At 36.7% G+C, this 24,771-nt stretch overlaps 2 protein-coding genes across 3 annotated transcripts; one reads left to right on the top strand and one right to left on the bottom strand.

The window, feature by feature from the left end:
- Positions 1-248: 248 nt before the first annotated feature.
- Positions 249-2,319, bottom strand: LOC131160709 (pentatricopeptide repeat-containing protein At4g21065-like). The gene has a single exon (XM_058116571.1). It carries the CDS (start codon positions 2,092-2,094, stop codon positions 550-552), a length of 1,545 nt encoding a protein of 514 aa, XP_057972554.1. The 5' UTR covers positions 2,095-2,319; the 3' UTR covers positions 249-549.
- A 13,811-nt stretch (positions 2,320-16,130) lies between these two features.
- LOC131160708 (SWI/SNF complex subunit SWI3A) lies at positions 16,131-24,221 on the top strand. Of its 2 annotated transcripts, none has more exons than XM_058116570.1 (7): positions 16,131-16,296; positions 16,422-16,966; positions 21,562-22,056; positions 22,265-22,434; positions 22,540-22,589; positions 23,480-23,623; positions 23,768-24,221. In XM_058116570.1, exons 1-7 carry the CDS (start codon positions 16,200-16,202, stop codon positions 23,785-23,787), a joined length of 1,521 nt encoding a protein of 506 aa, XP_057972553.1. In that variant the 5' UTR covers positions 16,131-16,199; the 3' UTR covers positions 23,788-24,221. The 2 variants fall into 2 exon arrangements, with proteins under 2 accessions (XP_057972553.1, XP_057972551.1); XM_058116568.1 differs by having other exon boundaries at positions 23,480-23,643.
- Positions 24,222-24,771: the final 550 nt, after the last annotated feature.

Raw genomic sequence — 24,771 nt, 5'->3', positions numbered from 1 at the left:
GAGCTTATGCACAAAAATATTAAGAGAACGAAAAAAAAGAAATTATGTCATATTTGATTCACAAAAGAAAGTCTATAAAAATGGATTGAAATAAAAAAATAATATAAAAGCATATAAAAATAAAATGACCAATTCTATTCCATAATATATATATAGTTAATTATTATGTCCTCTCTTTGCCTTTCTATTGCTAGCTTCCTTTAACACCAAAAGCCTCAACACTCTTCCAAAAGTTGTACCTTGATTAAAAAAAAAGAAAAGTAAAGTGCATATTTTATCTTCATTATTGATATTTAATAGTGTGCTTACAAATATGACCGAAAACTATATACACAGAGAGCAAATGGAAAGAAAATAGAACCAAATATGTGTGTTTACATTCATGGAGCTCCTATGTAGATATAACACTATATTGTTATATGAAATCTCCAAAGATACTCTTGTAACAATATAATGATATACTCGATGGCATTCTAGCATGTCCTCCATCCGAAACCTTCTCTTTCCCTATAGACTCCAAATATGTGCACAACCCAACAGGTACCTTACCTAACTAGAGGCATAACCCTCTTCCCTCAAGCTCATGGTGATGAACTCCAACATAGAGTATATCAGTTTTGAAGAAGGGTGCCTTCCATCTCCAACCATAAACTCATGTACACCATCATCGATCTCAATTAAACTGCAACCAGGGTTCTTCACTATCCTTCTATCCTTCATGAACCTCCTCATCCTAGCCACACCATCCCATTGCCCATTCATAGCATATATTTTTGACATAAGAACATAATTTCCATCATTAACGGGTTCCAACTCTAGTAGCCTTTCCATTGCAATCTCAGCCACATCAATTTGACCATTTGCTTCACATGCATTGAGCAAAGTCCCCCACAGCACCCCATTTGGTTCTCTTGGCATATTTTTCATAACTTCATAAGCCTCGTGCAAGTGTCCTGCCCTACATAGAAGATCAACTAAGCAGCCATAATGCTTAATGCTAGGTTCAATCCCGAACCTACTTCTCATAGAACGGAAATACTCCTTTCCTTCTTCCACCAACCCTGAATGGGTGCATGCAGATAAAACACCAATCAGCGTAATACTGTCTGGTTTTGTTCCACTCATTTGCATTTGCTCAAATTTCTCGAGCGCTTCAAGCCCAAAGCCATGCATTGCGAGGCCCCCAATCATGGAATTCCAAGTAGAGACACTCCTTTGAGGGGTTTCCTGAAAAATTTGTGAAGCCTTTTCTATGCATCCGCATTTGACATACAGGTCTATAAGGGCAGCAGAAAGCGTAGGATTCAAAACAATTTGCTTCTTGTTGATATAACAGTGCACCCATTTCCCCATTTCATAAGCTCCAAGATGAGCACAAGCAGAGAGAACGCTGACCAGAGTCAATTCATTTGCCTCAACTCCAGAAACCTGCATATCCTGAAACAGAGCCAGCCCCTCCCCATACCTGCCCTGCTTCGTGCAACCTGCGATCATCGTTGTCCACGTAACCACATCTCTCTCAGGCATTCTATCAAATAACAAACGGGCAGACTCAATATCACCGCAGCTGCAATAGAAGCGAACAAGAGAAGTCAGCGAGTGCGTATCCGAACTAAATTTTTTGCTCTTGGCAATGAGGGAATGAACTATCTTCCCTTCATCAAGCTTCCTGCAAGCTTTTAGCACAAATGGGTACGTGTAATTGTCAGGCTCGAGGCCTCTGCTTCTCATCTGGACAAAAACTCGAATCCCTTCTTTTGAAGGACAGTGTTCCGCATAGCCCCTCACCATTGTGTTGAACACGAAGGTGGGTGGTTCGGGCATTTGGTCGAACACCCGGTGCGCATAAGCCATTTGGGCGGTATCCACCAATGATTTGATGAGCTTGGTGAGATGAGCATCAGTATGTTCAAATGGAGTTTTGATTATCCGGGTATGGAGCTGTTTGAACTGGTTCAAATGGGCGCATTTCTTGAGCAGGGGAAGGTGGAGTCGTTCGGGCCAACGGTGTGGGCCGGAGATGGAGGTTCCGGAGACTTCGATTGTGCTGGGAAGTCGAGTAACGTCGGAAGTATCAAATAGCTTGTTCGCCATTCGCAGCTGAGATCGTGAGCTGAAATCGTCGGTGGCATTTCACCGTCTCGCGCAGTCGTAGACAGATTCGACGAGCCTAGTGATCACAATATCAGAGGAGAAAATTGAATTTAGGCCCACGTGAATGCTTTGCTACTGAATGCTGAGATCGGACTTTCTCCAGCAGCCTGGCAGCCATGACCATAAAAATTGCAATTTAGTTTTAGCCGACTGTTTTATCTCAACTCAAATATGATTCTTTTAATTTTGTGATGTATTTAAATTAGAATGAATTTGTACAAATTTTAATATAATTCTTAATTATAATTTATTCAACTTTAATACAAACTCAAATCTAAATCCTTTCTAAACATAAAGTTAAACAAATTTAAAATTGATAAAATTAGTGAAAAATCTTAGTTACTGTGGGGGACAACTCAGATAATATGGACACTTACAACGTAGGCCACATAGTGCACCAGTGAGGAAAAGTGATTTAGTTACTATGGGGGCAGTAGAAGGGGTAGGGGTAAACCTAAAATAACTTGGGAGGAGATAGTAAGTAAAGATTTAATATCCTTGAATCTATCAAAAGGAATAGTCCATGATAACATAAATTGGCGGAAAATAATTCATATAGCCGACCCCACCTAGTGGTACTAAGGTTTGGTTTTGTTGTTGTTATTATCACGCCCTAACCTGGAAATGAGAGTGTGATTTAGTAATATCATACAACATCCATGATAATACATAATATAAGGGTCCGACCCCGTAGGGTTCACTCATACCCTATCCATCATCACATACACAATATATACACAGCGAAAAATTCAACATAATACATTCGTAAAACCATACCAGAGTCTGTACAAAATCAGGATCTAGTCCCATAATACAAAACATAATCCTCGGGTATCTACATAACCCAAAACGACAACCTGACCATAGTCCAAAACGACAACCTGACCATAGTACAGTACTTACATAAGTACTTAGACAGCAAGCCAACAACCATACTCTCAAAAAGCTAGGATGCTAGTGTCGGCTACTTGAAGAACATAAAAAATATTTGTATGATAAGGGTGTGACACTTCTCTGTAAGGGAGAAACAAGTTACTCCTCGTCGATGAGTTTCAAGCCCTACAAACAACCCTCTCGGTAATTTTTCATCGACGAGATACGCGTCCCCATCGACAAGCCCAAGAGACCTTCTCGCCAACGAGCACTTTACACTCATCGACGAGACCCTTCTGAAACCCCTTTTTAAAATTCCTTTTTTCTTATTTCTTTAATTATTTAATTGTCATAATTCTTCAGGTCTCTACAATCACTCCTTTTATCGGAGCAATTCTTAGGAATTTCTTACCCCCGCACCTCGAATTCCAACTCACGACGGCGTACATCCGCGTAACTCTTTTGCCGACTCTAAGCTGATTTAATTCTATCCCTAATCAACCTAACCATCTCAGAAGCCTGCTGTATGAGTTCAGGACCCAATATCTGTTGTTTATCGATCTCATCCCAGTATAGAGGAGATCGACACCTCCGACCATATAATGCCTCAAACAGTGCCATCTCGATACTAGCTTAGAAGCTATTATTATAGGCAAACTCCACTAACAGTAGAAACCGCATCCAACTACTGCGGAAGTCTAACACACACCCCTGTAACATATCCTCCAAGATCTGTATCGTCCTCTCTCACAGTCCATCAGTCTGAGGGTGGAACGTTGTACTGAAAGTAAGTTTCATCCCTAGTGCTTCCTATAAGCTCTTCCAGAACCAAGAAGTGAATCTTGGGTCTCGATCTGAAACAATGGACACTAGTACCCCGTGCATTCTGATTATCTCTTGCACGTATAAATCTACTAGCCTACTCAAGGAGTAGCTAACCTTCATGGTACAAAGTGAGTAGATTTAGTCAACCTGTCCGCGATCACCCAGATTGTATTTTGCCCGTGAACTGCTGGTGGCAACTCGGTGACAAAGTCCATGGAGATGTGCTCCTATTTTCATTTCGGAATGCTCCATGGCTGCAACGATCCTGCCAGCCTCTGATTTTCAGCCTTAACCTGCTGACACATCATACATTGCTCCACAAATTTAGCAATCTCCCTTTTTCATGCCACTCCACTAGAAAGATTCGTGCAAATCCCGATACATCTTCGTGCTACTCTAATGTACCGTATACAAAGAACGATGCGCCTCCTCCAGAATTGTCCTCCTTATCCCCTCATCGTTTGGAACACACAATCTGGTTCCAAACCTCAATACACCTTGCCCAGAGATGTTAAAATCTACATCCAGCCCCTACTGCACCTTCACTACAACCTTGACTAACTCTTCATCATTAGCCTGCGCAGCTTTAATCCTCTCTAATAATGTCAGCTAGATCACCAAGCTAGAAATGAAAGCCTGATGACTTCCGTCCACCAATTCCATGCCAAGCCCCTCCAGATCCCCTCTGAAATGATGCTGAGCTACCACTGCAGATACTGACACATTCTCTAACTTTCGACTCAATGCATTAGCTACCATATTAGCTTTCCCTAGATGATAGCTAATGGTGCAATCGTATTCCTTGATCAGTTCCAGCCACCTCCTCTGCCTCATGTTCAACTCCTTCCGCGTGAAAAAGAATTGGAGGCTCTTGTGGTCCGTGAAGATCTCACACTTCTCACCGTAAAGGTAGTATCTCTAGATCTTCAGCATATACAACACTACCGCCAATTCCAGATCATGCGTGGGGTAATTCTTCTCATACTCTTTTAGTTGCCGAGAAACATAAGCAATTACTTTCCCCTGTTGCATCAGCACACATCCCAAACCCTTTAGAGATGTGTCGCTGTAAATCACATAACCACCGTCCCCAGATGGGATGGTTAGAACCAAAGCAGTGACCAATTGGTGTTTCAACTCCTAGAAACTATGCTTGCACTCGTCGGTCCAATCAAATCTTACATCCTTCCTCGTCAACCGTGTCAGAGGGCCAGATAACTTAGAGAATCCCTCCATGAACCACCGGTAATACCCAGCCAATCCTAGGAAACTCCGAACATCCTACATGCTCTTCGATTTCACCCAATCAACAACTACTTCAATCTTACTTGGATCAACTAAGATACCACCTCCAGACACAACATGGCCAAGAAATATGACCTGCTTCAATCAGAACTCACAATTAACACAATCATTGCAGGATAATTATGTTAACTTCTAGACTCTCAAGTCCAAGTCTGCCCTACCGCACAAACACGAAACCATCAATAGTTTGCCATGATTTTACTAAAATCGTCATTCTAGGAAAAATACAGAATATCATCAATGAGTCCTTGTCTAGCTACAAGACAATCTTCGACCTACTCTACCCATTTCCTACATCCTATACTCAGGTATGTTCACAAAATCGTGCCTAACCAAGTCTACAAGACCTAACAACCTGATTAGCTCTAATACCAACTTGTCACGCCCCAAACCCGAAAATGGGCCCCAGGGTGTGATTTAGTAACCTAACATGTCCCTGTATCATACAACCATCTATGATACTACACAATATAAAGTTTCGACCCCGTAGGGTTCACGTATACCCTATTCACAATCACATTCACAATATACGCAGCGGAATAATTCAGCCTATTACATTATAGTACCATACCATCATACCATACCAGAATCTATACAAAATCTAATTCCAAAAATACATAACATACCCTGGGTGTTTATATAACCCAAAATGACAACCCGGTCAAAGATTAGTACTTACATAAGTTGTAAGAACCTGACCCGAGATATGTAGATTTACTAAATAGCGAAAGTGTAAAAAGGTAAATTTTATAGGCTTCGTTGACGAAGCTATTATTCTCATCAACGAAGGCCCTCGTACTTTTCGTCGCCGAAATTCAGAGTCTCATCGATGAAGAGATACCGAACCTGTTGTAAAATATTGGAATAGGGTTCGTCGCCGAAGGAGCCGATTCGTCAACGAAATGTATGGATGACTCGTCGACAAAGGCGCCATCTCGTCGACGAGGTTGGCCCGGTCAAAAGGGTCATAAATATCCTATTTCATTGCTTCATGGCTAAGTAAGCTAAAACTCTCTCTCTCTCTCTCTATCTCTCTAGAACCAGCGAGATCTCTCTTTCTCTCTCTTCGATTCTTTGTTGTTCGTTGCCTGATTCGTTGATTTTATGTTACTGCGTTGATCAGGGGAGGAATCTCTACATTTTTTGTGGATCGAAAAGTCATTTCGAGGATTTCGGGTTTTGATCCAAAACGGAGGTAAGAGTCAGATTTTAGTTTCGTTTTGGAATATATGTAGTAGTACGAATTGTAGTGAAATAAAGTTCTTGGATGTTTAGGTTTTGGTGTCTCGATTTCGTAGTTTTGAAGCCGTAGAGTTCGTATTTTGGTATTCAAAAAAAGGTAAGGGGATTTTTGTTTATATCAGTTTATTTTTGAAATCGAGATTGGTAAACCTGTAGGTTACAATTGTATATATGTTTTGGTTACTTATTTGGGAAAATCTATCGGGTAAAAATACGGGATTTTCGAGTTACAGTTTTTGGGAAAATTTGGGGATTTCAAGTATCATCTCTATTTTGTTGGAGAAATCGCATGTTGTATTAAACTGGTAGTATTGAGATAACTGTACCCATATTTGTATTAAATTTTATTCTTGAACTGAAAAACGATATGACTTGTTGTATACTCAAATAAGTGTGGGATGAAATGTCGTATGTAAATGTTCCAGGTTTTGTAAAAAGGCTAAGGGTGGCTAATTACCGTACGCTGATGAGTATAGGGACATGAGTTTCAAAATTGTTCCAAGTTTTGTAAATCAGTTAGGGGCGGCTAATTACCGTACACTGACGCCATGTCTCGACTAATTACTATGGGTGAGAGTGTCTGACTCTATATCCAAGGGTGTGAAATATTGCCTGTTCTTTCCGGATGGTCATCGATGGGTGTGAGCTACATCGTCTAGCAACGATATTGCTGTGAGGCTTTGGTTATTGCAGGGTATCGGGTGCTTGAGTGTGACGACACTAACCGTATGTTTGGTATCGTATGTACTCGAATGGATTTGTGAAAAATACTGGAATTGTATGGAACTGTATTGAATTGTATTGTATTGCGTTATGTTTTACGCTGAAATAACACTCGTATGCCACACACTGATATAACCTGCTTTATTCCTTACTGAGAGATGTTTTACCCCGAATATACGAATGTTTTTTTTTTGTCCTTCGGGTAGCCGAAACTAGCATCCTAGCGTCTGGAAGAGGGGGTGTCGTTTAGCTACATTTAGTACCTGTGTAGGTACGAGTTTTGTAACCGAGTTGTCAGTGTTGGGTTTTGTAGACACCCGGAGTATGTATTGTATTTTGGGGATGTATATTTCCAGTTATGTATAAACTTTGGTATGGTATGATGTATGTATAGAAAGAACATTTCCTCTGCGTATTTGATGAGTATGGATATGTATGTGAATGTGTATAGGGTGTACGTGTACCCCACGGGGTCGGACCCTTATTCAATATAGTATCATGTATGTTTTAAATGATACAGAGACATGTTAGGTTACTAAAATCACACCTAGGACCCATCCACGGGTTCGGGGCGTGACATTAGTACTTCTACATAGCTAACCAACAACCACGCTCCTGAAACGCTAGAACGCTAGTGTCGGCTGCTCGAAGGACTTGAAAAAAATTTGTATGATAGAGGTGAGACATCTCTCAGTAAGGGAGAAACATGTTATATTAATGTGTGGATACATGAGTGTTATTTTAACAGTAAAACATAAACATTTCATAATTCTAGTATTTTCACAACACAGTTCCAGTATATCTCACAAAACACCTCGGTCTAGTGTCGTCACACTCTTTAGCCTAAGTCGGCCGCACAACACAGAGCCTCTAGTAACCTGGCATAGCATAAGCCCCACAACGTTCAATGGGTGCAAATATGGCGAAACTCACACCCTTCGGAGACCAACCAGAATCATAGGTGGTATTTCACACCCTCGGCTTCACGCCAGATATTTGAGCCTATGGTAGTTAACTGACTTGGCTGCCTACGGTATTATTCCGCCACACCTCATATCTTAGCCTTCGGTAGTTAACCAAAATGCTTCGATTGTACTAGGCCTTCGGTTTTATTCTGACTCAAAATTTTCACAAAACGTCGAACATTTTGGAACTCCTATTCCTATATCTCATTCCAATAACTCACAGCCTACGGTAGTTAACCGACACACTTTTTCACTAAATACATCATTTAATACAACAGTTTATTCCACACTTATTTGGGTAAACAAATAATCTCATATCAGATATTCCAAAAAAAGTACGATTTAACGTAATCAAAAGTACAGTCATCTCTATATCACAATTTAGTCATATATATAATTTTCCAACTAAAACGGGGATGATACCCGAAACCCCCAATTTTCCAAAAACTGTAACCCCAAAATTCTGTCATTTCACCTGATAGATTTTCCCAAATAAGTAACCAAAACATCCGTATAATCGTAAACCATATGTAGTGACTCGAAGAATAATGGTAGTAAATAATAAAGAGGGAAGGAAATGGAAACAGAAGGAGACAGAGACGTTGCACTTTGGGTGTAATAACCCAAGAATTTAATCAAGGACTCGTCGACGAATACAGAGGATTTGTCGACGAGAATAACATAGGGTCTCGTCAACGAGGGTATGTTTCATCGACGAGGATAACACAGGGTCTCATCGATGAGGGTATGTTTCGTCGACGAGAAGATACTAAGCGATTGTTTTCTAAATTCTGAAATTCGTCGACGAGGAGTTGGTGTTCGTCGACGAACCTTCTTTGTGACCTCGTTGATGAGATGACGTGGCTCGTCAACGAAGACCGCAGTATATATAGTGTTTGACTCAATTTTTACGCAGAAATTTCACCCGGAATCTCTCTTTCTTCTCCCCTACGACTCCTTCTCTCTCTCTCTCTCTCCTCTATCTCGGCCTCGTCGACCGCCACATCGACGATCTGAGGCCACCACAACGCTCCTGGGGAAGTTCTCCTTAAGTCTACCAGAGTGGATCGTCGCTGGGACAAAGTTGAATTTCATCCCAAATTCAGGGTAAGACATTTTTGTTGAAATTTGGCTTTCCAGTAGTTGTAGGAAATGTAGTACACAAGGAAATAATGATATTTTATTCTGAGATATTTGATTTTCAAGGTGTTGAGTGGGGAGCCCAGCGGGTGTAGGACTCATCACAGTAGGGAATTTTAGCAGGAATCCGGTAAGGAAAATATGCTATGTTAGGCAAACTTGCTTTGATTCAGTATAAATTATATGTTTTTCAACAAATTATTATTCATATTATTTATACAGTTTAATAGCCTGATAATATTAATATTTAATTGTGTGGCATGAGTTTATTATTAGCCTAGTACATAGTTTCCATAATTTTCAGTATACGTACAGAATTTTCAAAATATTAAGATGTATCTATTACGAAACCATAACGTTCAGTTTATACAATTAGTCAAGAAATTCAGTTATTTAGTTATGCAGACATTTTAGATATCCAGTTATTATAGTTTATTAAGCTCATAATATATAATGTTATGGTTATTTCAGCTATTGCAAAATCATGGTAAAAATAATATTTTAGAAATATCAGTTATGTATATAGTATCAGACCCTGATGGACCATATTAGTACCATAGTTATATTCAGTTCAAAGTGCAACCCCTATTCAGATAATAGGTGGTATTCAGAAGTCGATCGTGCCTATGTTGTGGACAGGCTCCCCATCAGATATGGGTTGAGGGGGCCGATCTGACTGTCGGAGTTCAGTTGACTTACACTGGTCGGCTAGCCAGGTTAGGTCCCACCATCGGGCCGCACAACCCTATCATGAGGGGTTAATTCATGACTTCAATTATCCATCTAGGGAATTTTCTCAATTATTATATATACGTATGATCATCTTTATGGAACATAGTCCTACCTATAGATATTAGCAGTATTATGAATAAAATATTCAGAAAATTCAGTTTATGTTAAGCAACATAGGTATGGTTTATATTGTAGCAGGTATACAAGTTTTACTCAGTTTTGTTACTTATGGTATTTCTCTAAGTCATATTTTACAAGTATGTAGCTCACCTACCACATACTAGCAAAATCATATTTTGTCTTACTGAGCGTCGTCTCATCCCATTAAATTGATATTTTTCAGGGGATCCAGTTAGGTGAGCAGATCAGGCTCGCAGGTAGAGGGCTTCAGTGCTACCCTGCCATGGGAGTAAGCATTTTTGGGAAAAAAGGGTATTTTTTGTGTGTGTAGCACTAGTTCAATTATGTATTTATATTTTGGGAGTATTTAGCACTCTGGTATTGTTTTGTATATCTATATGGTTGTGGATACTTGACTTCAGCTTCTTGCTGCTTAGGTTGGTGTTTTATTCCATCAGGAGTTGTCAGCGTAGTTTAACTTAATATATAAATATATAGAATTTTGGCGGGTCGTTACACCATAGTTTTACCGATTTAGATTTCGCAAATAACTAATATAAAAAGAAACCTCTTACCTTATCCTGAAAACCGAAACACGAACTTAATCAATCCAAAAACCTAAAAATCGAAGAACAATACTTCAATATAATCTCAACCACTACAAATATATATCGAATCGAAAACGAAATCAAACCCTTACCTCGATTTTGGAACAAAACCCGAAAATCCTCGAAACGAAGATCCAATCCGCTATAAACGTAGAGATTCTCCTCCTGATCCACATGGTAACGTCGGATTGTTGATTTGGGTAACAGACGACCCAAAATCTTAGAGAGAGATAGTGGTTCGAGTTAGAGAGAGAGAGGGAGAGAAAATTTTTATAGTTCTTAACCTTTAAGCAATTGAAAGTTCAACTTATAGACCTTTGAACTGGCCAGCCTCGTCGACACAGTGGAGCGCTCATCGGCGAGCAGAAAAAGGGTGTTCGTCGTCAACGAGCCTGAGATTTCAAAATTCCCAAAATCTCTCAGTATTCACTTGTCGACGAACCTCTGAATTTTGTTGTCAAGCTATAGAAGGGACTTCGTCAACGAGAGAAGGAGCCTCGTTGACGAGCCCTGCTATTTCCACCTTTTTAAATTCCTTCCCCTTTTTTCATTTATTTAATCCAAAATTCTCAGGTTGGGTTCTTACAATTTTCTACTAACATATCAATAATTTTTATTTCATTATTTTCTAAAAAATTACCTATCACTATATTTCACATTTTCAATACACGTCATATGCCACACAACTTTTGTCTAATACTCACAATATACTAATTTTTCAGGTAACTCATCATATTCCATTTTCACAAAATAATTCATTCAGTATTCTTTAAAATAACTGCTATAATTTATTTCCCTTATCTGGTTTTCTGAACTACGCCTACAGGGATCCCGAAATCATACCCGCGGTACTCACTCAAACTTTGAATTCAATAACCCTAATTTAATCTCAAAATGCCAAATATTTTAACATTTTCAAATCTACAATAATTAAATAAAAATTAATCTCTAAATAACCTCCTTCTCTAAATTTTGGGGTTATGCCTACGATGACCCCACGAGAAATCCACTCTACTAAACTTGTAGAGAATCATCCTTAGATTCTCATAGTGGTATTTGATCGTCCATTTGACTTATGATTTAAGAAAAAATGAGGTAAAAGTGAGAATTTACCTTATCCCAAGGGATATACCTACGTCGCTCCTACGATAAATCCGCTTCGGTATAAATGTTGGTGGCGGAGAATGGAGTCCAGTGATATTTTATGATTTTTGATTGGTCGAATATTCGTCGATAAAATAAGGAGAGAGGAAAAGAGAATGAGAAGTGAGAGAGACAAGATTCAGGGAGGCTCTATTCGCATAACTGAGATTTCAATTGAAATCTCATGAAACTTCAAGCTTCCTAATATACCTTTTTGTTATATAAATATATATATATATATATATATATATTTATTCCAATTAGTTTTAGTTTTTTTTCATTTGAATACTATTCATTTTGTTTGTTTAATTAATTTAATATAACATTAATTAAATTAATTTAAAATTTTTTAAATCCCTACATCCTCCTATAATAATTATTTTTTGGGCATTACACGGATGATGAAATCTCTCTAGTTAAATCCTTGGAGAGCAGAGTTGGGACTCGGGAATGATGTTCATTTTTCAATTTTAGCCGAAAAATGCATGAAAAATTAAGAGAGAGAAAGAGAGAGTGAAGAGAGAGAAAACGGAGAGAGATGAGAGCTTAGAGGGGGAAAAAGTAACGTTTATTTCATGAAGGATCATGGTACTTGATCCTTTAGTAACTTTTATATATATATATATATATAAAATATAATATTATATTATTTAATTAATTAATTAATATATTAATTATTATTATTATTTACACTTCCATGCATATTATTTTTTGGGTCATTACAATTCCAACCTATCATATACTGTTGTATAAAACTTCTCAAACAAATCCCTTACTTAGGGATCGAATTTATCCCCCGGAGTACACCTCGGGTCCTCTAAGCTGTTCATATTTTCTTTCTTTTCAGGTGGTTGTGATCGGAGAACGTCTCAAAGGTTATTCAACTTTTTATTTAGCAATATATTTTTTTCATGATGAGGAGTACATTCTCTGTCTTTGAAATCAACATGTCATAAAAGATTGACTAACTAGTCCATATAATTTTGATAATTATTAAATTATTGGATCGAGCATATGTTTGAAATTTTGACTTTAATGTTGTATTTTAAAGTATGAATTTTAGATATTGGATTTGGATTTAGATAAAATTTCAATAGAACTTTGTATTATATCTTATTCAAATGCAATACAAATATAAATCCAAAGGCTATCCAAACATAAGATAAAGTTATTTTAGTCTTGAGTAAACCTAAAAGGATGGCTCAAAAGGATTTTAGAAAAAAAAAATCAAAAGTCTAAAACTTCTATCATATTTTTGACTTCAAAACTTTTTCAACATCATTTCACTTCTTTTTGTTTCACATTAATATGAGCATTATACATGTTATAAACAGGTGGGGGAGTGCTTTCATGGTGCGTTTGATTTGCAGATTAGGTTTCACAAAGTTAAATTAGATTATGATAAGTAGAATTGAAAATTACTTTGATTTGTGCTTTGCTCATCGAAAGGGACATGACAATTGGCCTATTATCAAGTACACACACACACATAACACCATTCTCTAGCCAAATGCTAAAAATATTTAATAATTAAATAACTTGAAAATTCAATCATGCAATTGTGTAATATATATTCCAGTGGAAGGTAGGTCAGAATATTTTGATTTTTTTAACTTTATTTTATTATTTACATTTTGTAAATGCCCCTTTTATGTAGAAGGTGCATTGACATTTGAGTGACTTAAATCATTTAAAATCACTTTGTTAATGCCCCTTTTATATAAGAAAGCCTCTAAGTAAACAATGGGAAATAATGTAATTTACGAAAAACAACACCTTTTACCACATTATCTGAAAGATATTCTTCGGATGGATAGGTGGGGTTTCGTTTTCATTCGTCGTTAGTTCAATTCTAGAGTTTCGTTTGATGTATTTTGATTTGATTTTGATTGTGTTTATGTTTTTATCTTTTTTGTTAGGTATGTTTAGTTTTGTTATCCTAATTGTGTTGGTTATTGGTGTTGGTTTTTTGGGAGAGTTTTTCTATACTCTCCTTTCTGTTTTATCTTGTAACCACGGTATTCTTCCGCTAAAAGTGAAGGTTTATTAATAAATAAATGGAGGTGCTGCCATTTTTTAGTAAAAAAAAAAGAAAAAAAAGTAAACATCTAAAATCATTTTGACTATAAGTTAACAAAAGTATAACTTTTTTGATATAATATGGGAAAAAAAGTCAAATAAAAAATTGCATCTATTGCCTACATATGTATTGAAAGATTAAACGGCTTGCAAGTTCTTGATGAGCCACAAGTTCAAGGGACCTTGACGTTGAAAGCCGTGTATTTGATGTTTAGAGGAGGATAAAAAGTGGTAGAAGATGCGAAATGGGCTCTCGTTTATTGTCCATGCATAATGTAGTTCTAATATCTCAAAAAAGTTATACTCATAATAGACCTTTTATATAAGAAAGCCTCCAAGTAATTATTTGAGCTAAAAATTCATAACGTAGTTCAACTTTGTTTCCAATTTGAGTTATTTGAATAATAACTCTGTCTGTGATGCACTTAATGTCCTAATTTTTTCACACATAGTCGGTCCCAAACCCGGATTAAGGAGGAGGGTTGCGTTAGGTAGCTGAAAATCAGCGTAAAATTTTTCAAATTACTAAGATATGAATCCTTACCGAATATCTATCAAAAGAAATGGTCATTGATCGCATAAATTGGCGGAAAAAGATTCATATAGCCGACCCCACTTAGTGGAACTAAGGTTTGGTTTTGTTGTTATTGTAGTTATTTGAATAATTTGAGAAGTCGGGTTTGATTGAGTTTTGCAACATTTGATGAAAACAATAATAATGTCTAGTACAAATACTTAAAGGTGTTATGATATGGAGGTAATGTTGCCTAATTTTTTAAGAAATTAATAGGTACACAAGTGTATGATATGATTATAATATGTGTAAAAGAGTTACCTAATTTAATTAAAATAAATACATAGTGTAATCATATTCAATTTCAATTTGGAGCTGGAGAAGATGTTAACCAGTGCACCACCGCCTGTAGAACCAAAGTATCAGCTTCGCAGAGTGAGTTCAGCCCCATTTTAAAATTCATGCACGGAAGTTGTATACGATGGGGTTAGCTTCTTGCTATCTAGAACTCAAGACCTCCTGGTAACTAACTCTGATACCATGTTAGATTATTACTTTACCTAAAAGCTTAAGCTATTAGGTTGTGGGTCAACAATACATATCAAGTTTTAACAATTCTATTGTGCATCTCCTTGTTTTGAGGCTTCATTTGTATCTAGGTAGCCATGTAGTTGCATTTTAAGATCATGTGGGATGCTTGTATTTAGCCATTCAATGTTTATCAGTTAAAGGTACAGGGTTTTTTAATATAAGCTCCTTTTTCTTTCACCCATTAAACTCTAATCTTTTTTGGTTAATTTTATGGTCAGTTTCCTATATTATGCTTCCGTAAAGTTTTACCAGTTTGTGGTTTAAGAGTGAGCACGACTGTGTGTTTATACTTTCCTTGCATAGTATTAAAAAGTAGGTTATGGTCAATTTCCTAGAGAGGGTGCGATCATACCAGCATGAATGTATCGGATTGCATCAAAACTCTATAATTAAGTGTGCTTGGGCAAAGATAGCATTAGGATGGGTAAAAAGAGTGTAATAATTTCTTGGAGACCTCATGATTTTTTTTTTTTTTTCACTGGCTGTGACACTGGACACAATCTAACATCAAAACCAACCAGGAAAATGCTTGATGACACGGGCCCATGTCATCAGGAGACTCCGCAACAAGCTTAATTTTATGAAGTTATTCCCTTGATCGGATGCATTCAGAAGTTATTTTATGTCGTTTTTCATTGGGAGGTTGTCTTAAACATCATTTTCAAAAATGCACAACAACAGGTGGTTTTACATTTGATGATAATGAAGAATAGATGCTGACCTTTGTAGGCCTTGTTTAGAACTAAAACATTACACAAAAGAAATTATTAAATATACGAGTGTATGATATGATTATAATATGTGTAAAAGAGTTACCTAATTTAATTAAAATAAATACATAGTGTAATCATATTCAATTTGATGTATGCATATGATATATTTAATATTTTCGCACATTTTTGAATTCTTTGTGTTAATACAAATCATACTTTAAATTTTACATTATGCAGTTATCTTAAAATTTGTTAATCTACGAATTTATTAATTATTTAAAATAACAATTTTAAAAATATTTAAAATAAAATAAAATAAAAATAAATTTTGAATAATAATAAAGTTAATATTGTCAAGTATGACCAAAAAAAAAAAAAAATCACCCAAAACGCAGCGTAGCACGAGCACCTAGGCGTGAAAGTAGAGAGTAGAAACAGGGGAACGGAGCTCACCCAGCTCACCAGATCCGATATGGAGATCAGCACCATCTCACAGGACCCGACTATTCGACCCGTTTCCGCCGACGACGAACCAGAGCTCGACCTCTACACCATTCCTACGTTCTCCAGTGCCTCTCTCTCTCTCTCTCTCTCTCTCTCTCTCTCTCTATGTGCTGAAAGCCCCAATAGCATAGGTCTCTCTCTCTCTCTCTCTCTCTCTCTCTCTCTCTCTGAGCTTGTTTCTCGTTTTCAGGTTGGTTTTCGTGGGACGAAATTCACGAAACAGAGAGGATTTATTTCAGAGAGTTCTTTGATGGAAGCTCAATATCGAGAACACCGAGGGTGTACAAGGAGTACAGGGACTTCATTATCACCAAGTACAGGGAGGACCCATCTCGGCGGCTCACCTTCACGGAGGTTCGCAAGTCTTTGGTGGGCGACGTCAGCTTGCTCCATAAGGTTTTCGAGTTCTTGGAGAAATGGGGTTTGATCAATTTCGCTGCTGCTCCGTCCAGTGGTCGTCCGGCGAGTGAGAGCGAGGAGGGTGAGGAGAGGTGCAAGGTTAGGGCTGAGGATGGGGCTCCGCATGGGGTCCGGGTCGTGGCGAACCCGAATTCGTTGAAACCGCTTCCGGTGCCGAATTCAGGTGGGGACGAGGGTGGAACCGGATTTGGGTTCAAGCTACCACCTTTGGCTTCCTATTCGGATGTTTTTGGTGAGTTGGTGAAGCAGAAGAAGGGATTGGTGTGTGCAAATTGCGGAGAAGGGTGTCAATCTGGACACTATGAGTGTACGGAGGTATGTTTGATTTCTCCATCTGTGGAAAATATTCAGAGTGTTCAATTATTTCATTAAGGTTGCGTTTGGAAACATGAACTTAGAACAGTGAATTTCAAATTGCTTTATTTGAATAACATGTCGTGCAGTTTTGTATTAAAATTTGTTGAAGTTCACATAATTTCAAATATACAGCCCTAAATTCCTATTCTTAAACGCTATGTGACATTGTGTTCCATACGGCAAGTATAAGTGGTTTAAATTTGAATAAAACTAAGTACAATTTTGTATTAAAATTTGTCTGAAATTGGATTTTTTTTTTTTTTGAATTTACAGATCATATTCACATTCCCAAAGCAGAATAAGTGGATTTTGCTCTTACTTGGTGACAAATGTTTCTTGAATTCCTCTAAATTGGCCATTTCTTGATTCTTGGAGAACTGAGGAAAGAGGAGAAAATAAAATATTTTGGGTGATTGCCATATTATTATCTCTCCTTTTTGATGCGCTTGCTCCTCTCCCTTAGATTTATTTCACTCATGTCTTGGAGCTTGCAAATAGCAATGTGCAAAAAATATGTTTTGCATGTTATATTTTGTTGGCTTGATCTCGACGCAGCTCACTCTCCTTTTCTATGTAGTTCTAAGCATCCAAACGGTGAATACTGAATATGCCCGTCATTTGTTTTCCTAATGGTTTCTATTTGTTTTATTATAAATTTCTTTAAGTTTCCCCATTATCCTTACACTGTTCAGATTGCTGTCTCTTGATGTCACCTTATTGCAATTTTGAAGTTCTTTCTAAGCCATGCTATGACTGCTTGGGTGTTTCACAGCATTGCCTTAGGTTCTATCTCTGCACCCTCCTTCACTCACTCATTATTGTTTTTGTGTGGAGCTTAAATGGACCAATGTATATAGGCAATGGTGTATGGGGTAAATTTACCCACTGTTTTGAATTTGTGACGAGTTTATAGTAGGTTAAGATGGGTAAAACCTGTACTTGTTTTTGTCTCTCCTCAAATAGTAGTAACATGGCAAGTGAAATAAGCTATTGGTTGTTAGTGAGGACTCTGATTTTATCCTGCAGTGTGCAAAGAGATATATCAGCTGGTGGGGAAGGTGGTTTTCTCATAAGTTGACAAAAGTTGGGGAACATGGTTTTCTCATAGGTTCACACATTTGTGCCAGCTTTCTGCCCATGGTGAGGTCCGTGGGGTTCTGACTTCTGACCCAACAATTAGCAGGAACAGAGGGCAATTCTGGGCTGGCAATTTGAGTAGGACAAAAGAGGAGAAGAGCTTGCTATAATATGTTACGGTGATGACAACAACAACAGCAACCAGGCCCTTAGTCGCACTAGGTTGGAGTGGATTTGTGAATCCTTAGCTACTATTCAACATGATATAAGGTTATGTCTTCTAAAAATTGGAGGGTTGTCAATACTCACTATCCTAGTCCAAGTTATTTTAGGTCTGCTCCTCCTCCTATTGCCACTGATATTAATTACTTCACTCCTCACTGTTGCGCTATGCAACATGTGTTGCAAGTGCCCAAACCATTGTAACCATCTTTTCTTTATCTTGTCTTCTAGGTGTAACTTACAATGAATATGTTCATTTCTTAATTTATCTTTTAGGGGGCATTTGGTTCGCGGCATCTTTTGGTATTCCCAAGCATCCGTTCTCCCGTTTGTTTTGGGGCCAGAAACTGAAGTGGCTATAATCTCAAGGAAATAAAGGATTCCAATAAAACATGGGAATTCCATACCATACTTAAGTATGGGTAAGTTTCATAGGAACCCCCTTCTCATGGGAATACTATTTTTGGGACCTAATTGCTTTCACTATTTTTGCCAGTGGTTGAACATTAGTACTCTGATAATATCGTATTATTATGCGCTATTATCATTTATAAAATAATAAATCAATTGAAGTAAATTATAAAAAAAAACCCTTATACTATTCATTCAAGTGTTATCGTTTTAGCAATTTTTACTTTTTAGATACGTTGTTTTTTAATTGCTTAACATTTTGATCCATATAGCCATCGTATAGAACTTTCCTTCTAAGTTTAGAGATGTTTTAGGATCACACAACATGCTTGAAGTACTTGTCCATGCCTACGTTTACTCAATGTATTACATCTTCAATTTCTCCTTCAACTTGCAGAATAGACTCAATATATCAAAATATGCTAGTGCTAGTAATTTATCGACCATCAAGTTTAATCTTTTTTCACTATTGTTTTTAGAATGACTAAAATTATATTTTGTGTATTTTATCTTATTTTTACTTATCTTAAAATCTATAGATTTGAAAACTTCTCTCTCTAATTCTAACTTATATTCTGCTCTACTTCTAGTTTCATCGATTTTCTACTTATCTTTTTAATATATATAATATTATATATAGCTTTGTAGTTGTTCTCTTGGGCATAAAAACCCAACATGATTTTCTGAAAACCCTCATTTCTAAACTTAGTGCTAGTTACCCTTTCCCAAAGTTCCATTGTACCACTCATATCTTTGATATAGTTATTACAATTTTGAATATATCTCTTTTTGTATAAAGGTATTAAAGTGCATTTCTTAGTTCTTATAATTTGTTATAGTTAGTTAACCATATAATTATCCCCAAGGCGTTTCCAAACTTCAATTGGGATGTCATCGGGTCATATAATATTTCCTCTTTTCATCTTCTTTAGTGCATACTTAACTTCATTGACTTTATTTTGCAGAAAAATCTTACAATTTTAACTCGTTCTTAATTGTCAATTCTAAGTTTAGCCCGTATACTTGGCTTCCATTGAATGGTTTATTAAAATAAGCTTGCCATCTTACTTCTATATTTTCATCTTTAATTAAAACATTATTATCCTCATTTTTTATGCATTCAATATTGCATAAGTCTCTGTTTTTACTCTCTAGCTCTAGCAAGTTCTAATGTGCTTATTTCCCTTTCTTTAGTATCTGTCTAGTATATAAAATATTATATGTCTATAATTAGCTTTTACCAACAACCTTTTTTTTTGCATTTTTTCTTGCCTCTTGATGCTTTTAAAAGTTTTTCATGCTATTGCATTTTTGCCATGTCCTAAACTGTATTCTTTTTGCCTCTACTGCTTTTTGGACGTCTTGATCCTGTAGGGCTGCCACCAACTATTTTACTTGTGATGCATCTTCCTCAAGATTCACATAAAACCTCTTTTGCTATCTGTTTAATGGAAATGACTATCATGCTCCAAAGAGTATGTGTCTACATTGTTCCTGTTGTGTAGTTAAACTTTATCCTGGAATAACTTTACAACATAAATTATGTGCCCTCCTAGTTAAAAATCCATTCGAATTTTATTTTGTCCATTATTAAGTGCTCTTCTCTATTCTTACTCGTATTAATTGTTATAAAATCATAGGATATTGTGGATTTGAAGATAATATGTCGATCTTAAATTTGAAATCTGACTGTAATCTGCATTTTTTTTTTTAAAAAATTTGATTACTTTAGTTAACTATATTTTGATTATTATGGAAAATTTAGGCAATGGCTTTGAAATATCATGTTACACTTCTTTTCTGGTGTATGGTAATTGCTAATGATGCAATACTAGTTGATGATGCTAGAGTATGGGGTCAATTCTTAATTGAACTTATGGAGAGAACTCTAGAATCCTAACGTTTTAAGCACATCAAGATAAAGTACTTACGAAAAATAGTGCAAATGAGATTAAGTATATGAAATGTAAATCCAACTATGTTGGTTGAAGAAATGATGAAATGGTTCACATTAGCAATCAAGAGTACCTTTAGATTATTTATCCCATCATGTGATCATAGAATACTCATAAGGTTGAAAAGAAAATATTATAGAATAGTTGTAAAATTGGCAGCGTTATGTGGATTAGAGTGTTGGGTAATTGAGCATTTTCTGTTAATGAGTTTGGCTGAATGAGGATGTTACAATGAATTAGTAGCTTTAAAAAAAAAAAAGATAAAATGAAAAAATGATTGCATACACCAAAGGTTTGGAGTGGCTTCAATTGAAGATATAAAAGAAAAATGATTAACATGGTTTGGGCATGTGCAATGGAAACTAATAGATGCATGAGGATGGAGTGATGATTTGATGGACGTGGAGGGTGCTATTATGACCAAAATCAAGAAGAGCCTTGGCTGGAGCAATAAAAAATATTTAATAAATTATAATTAACAGGAATGGTCTTGAAACCAGCTTTTATGAAGAAAAATATTTGCAAGGCTGGAAATCGTTGTGATGAAAGTTGTTATCATTTTGGTGGTTGTATTTGTGCAATCTCCATGATCAACTGTTATTTGGTGGTCATTGATTGTGGCTGATTAACTTGGCATATGAATCCATAGATATGATGGGCCTGGGTCAAACTCCTCTTCCACCTCCCTTCTTGCCTCCAAGTTGGTTAATCCTTGACATGGATTTAAATATTTGAAATATGCCATGTGCCTTTGAGCAGTGAAGATGATTTGATATTTACTTTTTATTTAAATTAATACGATTCTTTGCAAGATCATATGCTAATCTGCAAGTTTTCTGGCTGTCATTTAACGCATTGGAATATTAAATATTATTGTCACATTGGCAGGGGAGTTCTATTATATGTGTTAAATGCTTCAAAAATGGAAATTATGGGGAGAACATGTCTGCTGATGATTTCAAGTTTAATGATTGCATGGAAAACACTGGTACTTCTGGAACCATTTGGACCGAGGCAGAGAACCTGCTTCTTTTGGAATCTGTCTTGAAACATGGAGATGATTGGCAGCTTGTTGCCCAGAATGTTCAAACAAAGACTAAACTAGAGTGTATTTCAAGGCTCATTGAGATGCCTTTTGGAGATCTCATGTTGGGTTCTTTCCATGGAAAGAATGCACCTGGGGGAATCAGTGGCAACATGAGCTGCACCCAACAAGTTCCCTTAAACTCATCTGAATCGCAAGACACTGCTGGAGCAGGGGATCTGTGTCATGAGCAAACAAATGAGTGTAAGTTGAATGGAGAAGCTGAGACTCATAGTCCTCCTTTAAAGAAAAAACGTGTTGCTTCACTTTCTGATACGGATAATTCACTGATGAAACAGGTTTGAATCCTTGCCACAAATTTAAATCTACCAAACCTTATTTTGTGATGGTTGTATTTTTATTTTGCGAAGGCTATGCCATGTGTGACTGGAAAAGTAAGTTTGAAGGGAAACAAATGACTTCTCATTGATTGATAGGACCTCGTGTTTAATTGCAAAATTTCATTTTTTATCATACAAAATAGAAAACTTACGTAGTCGTCATTAGGTAGCTCGCATCTCTGGAATGTTTGGTCCAAATATTGCAACTGCTGCAGCTGGCGCTGCTGTTACTGAACTTTGTGAGGAAATACCTTTTGCAAAAGAATTATTTGATCATGAGGAGGTTAATGTTCCAAATGAAGTAGGGTCTCCATCTCCAAATGATGAGCCAGAAAGGTTGGTTGTTTTATTTCTTTCCCCTTTTTTCCTCCTGTTGATTCTCCCATAAGTGTTCCTTTTATCTTGCATTGGATACTAAAGGTTTGCAGCTCACTTCCCCAGGGTCCTTAAGGTTGAAGATTCGGATATGAAAGAAATGCTCCCTCTATCAGGTATTTTTCTTAAGCCCAAAAAACATAGACCTCCCTTGAGGTTTGGCAAAAAGATGCAGTCCTCCCTTGAAGTTTTGGAAATCCCCTGGACTGCTCGAGTTTTTGGCAAAAAAAGACAAGCCAAGGAGCAGCTGTAAGTGTCCAAAAAATCAAATGCAAAGGGAGTTTTGTGGGTTAGGTCAGAATGGTTTTGTCTAACCTCAGGAGAGCTCTATGGGATTTTTGAAACTTCGAGGGAGGTCCGCATCTTCTTATCAAAACATGATCATCCAATAAGAAGGGTTTCAATTTTTTCAAATGAGCGATTTGAAGACCTATTGATTCTAACAATTGATTGCAGAGTTGGTCATTCAGACCTTTCAATTCATAGATATGGATCTTGGACCTAGTGGAATGTCTTTTGCCCTTTTTCTATAGAAAGTTTCTTATCAAATGCTTGAATATTATTGTAAGAAATTAGATTGTAATGCTTGAATCTGTTAGTCCTTTTTTTTTTTTTTTCTTCAAGAATCAATCTTACTTCTTGTAGGATAGAGTGGCCTGGGTTGGTTCTGGGCGTTTCGTTGCCTGATTTATGAATGATTTGGGGGGTGGAGATACTTTTAGCGGGAGTCCCCCTTGTTGTCCATCTTATGTGGTTTTTCCTTCTTAATTAATTCCTTTTTTCATCTAAAAAAAATGTTATTCTTTCCGAATTTTACTCTGCTCTATTCATCTAATAAATCCTTTAGTTCTGATAATGTACATCCACCGTCCTGATGTAATCCAGTTATTTTCTTGGTGTCCTTTTGTTTGGCTGTTCAGTGCGTATCCTTTTGTTTGGGCATGCATGCCCTTTTGTTTTGCCGTTCAGTGCATTGTACCTGTCATGACCATAGTTCATTCTTCAGAGACTCGGGAGATATCTACAGAGAAGAATGCCGTACCTCTTACTTTGAGAATAAGAGCTGCAGTTGCAACAGCTCTGGGGACAGCTGCCGCTCATGCCAAATTGTTGGCAGATCAGGAAGTCAAAGAGATGGGAAATTTAGTTGGTAACATAATTGAAACACAGGTTAATCAGTGCTATTTCTCTGTTTTTTTTTTTACTCTCTGAAAGTTGAGCTTCATGAACATATCATCCTGCCAGTATATTAGAAATGTATTGACTTTTTTTTTTCATCTGAATTCATAAACAGTTGAAGAAATTGCAATCTAAAATGAAGCACTTTGAAGATCTAGAGGTGGTTATGGAGGAGGAGTATGCCCGAATAGGGCAGCTGAAAGAGTATATTATAGAAGAGCGAATTGATGTCCTGCAAAGAACCTTTAGTGCTGGGATATCAAGATGGAGGGATCATAATGTAAAATCTTAAGACTGATTCTGTATTTTGAAATGGATTTTTGTTTCATCTAATGCAAGGAGGAAGAGGGAAAATTGGCTTTATATTGTACGCATCATGTTGCCTGGCCATCCCTGAATTCAGGGGTAGCTGTTGCTTTGATCAGTTTAGCGAATTATGATCCAAGACGGTTCTTTTTTTTTTTTTGGGATTACGTACCGAGTATCCATGTGTCCGTTTTACGATTCACGTGACTAATGTGGTTCTTTACTGCATATCTTAATGAGCATGTACCATTTGTTGTTAGTCACCTTTTGGAATGGGTAAGGCTTCATTTTCTGCACATTTAATGGACCTTTTTGATGAAAAGCTATATTTATGGAACTTGGGTTCCAAATCTTTTGTAAGTTATTTTTGATGAGAAGTTATGTTCTTGGAACTTGGGTTCCGAATCTTTCTTATTTTTTGACTCTATTGATTTAAAAAAAAATTTTTTTTTGGCCACAATGGTAATTTATAAAACTCTACTACAACCTGTTTTATATATGAAAAATTTCTTGGAGGAGTTGGGGGAAAAATTCATAGGGCACTAGCTCAAAATTCATTAATCATAGGAAGAAAATGAATAAAATTTATGACTCTTTTTAACTGACAAGTTGATAAACCTGAGTCTAGGGAGAATAACTTCAATTTTCTAGAAGACTAGTTATCTTTGTTGATGAGGAGAATAAAGGAGGACAAATTTTTGAATCTTGAATTTCAGCTTGAAGAATTTTTTGTGTTAAAACTCAACTTGTGTTTGAGAGTTTAAATTTTAGATCATGGATTTAGATTTTTGCGGAATTGGATCGCATGTAGTG

This window comes from Malania oleifera, chromosome 7 (genome assembly GCF_029873635.1).
Source record: "Malania oleifera isolate guangnan ecotype guangnan chromosome 7, ASM2987363v1, whole genome shotgun sequence".
NCBI lineage: Eukaryota > Viridiplantae > Streptophyta > Magnoliopsida > Santalales > Ximeniaceae > Malania > Malania oleifera.
This window is presented reverse-complemented; position numbering and strand designations above follow the sequence as displayed.

Coding starts and splice junctions, on each gene's coding strand:
- LOC131160709 (XM_058116571.1), bottom strand. CDS start 2,094: ATGGCGAACAAGCTATTTGATACTTCCGACGTTACTCGACTTCCCAGC.
- LOC131160708 (XM_058116568.1), top strand. CDS start 16,200: ATGGAGATCAGCACCATCTCACAGGACCCGACTATTCGACCCGTTTCC. Junction 16,297..16,421: donor CACCATTCCTACGTTCTCCA/GTGCCTCTCTCT, acceptor TCTCGTTTTCAG/GTTGGTTTTCGTGGGACGAA. Junction 16,967..21,561: donor GACACTATGAGTGTACGGAG/GTATGTTTGATT, acceptor TCACATTGGCAG/GGGAGTTCTATTATATGTGT.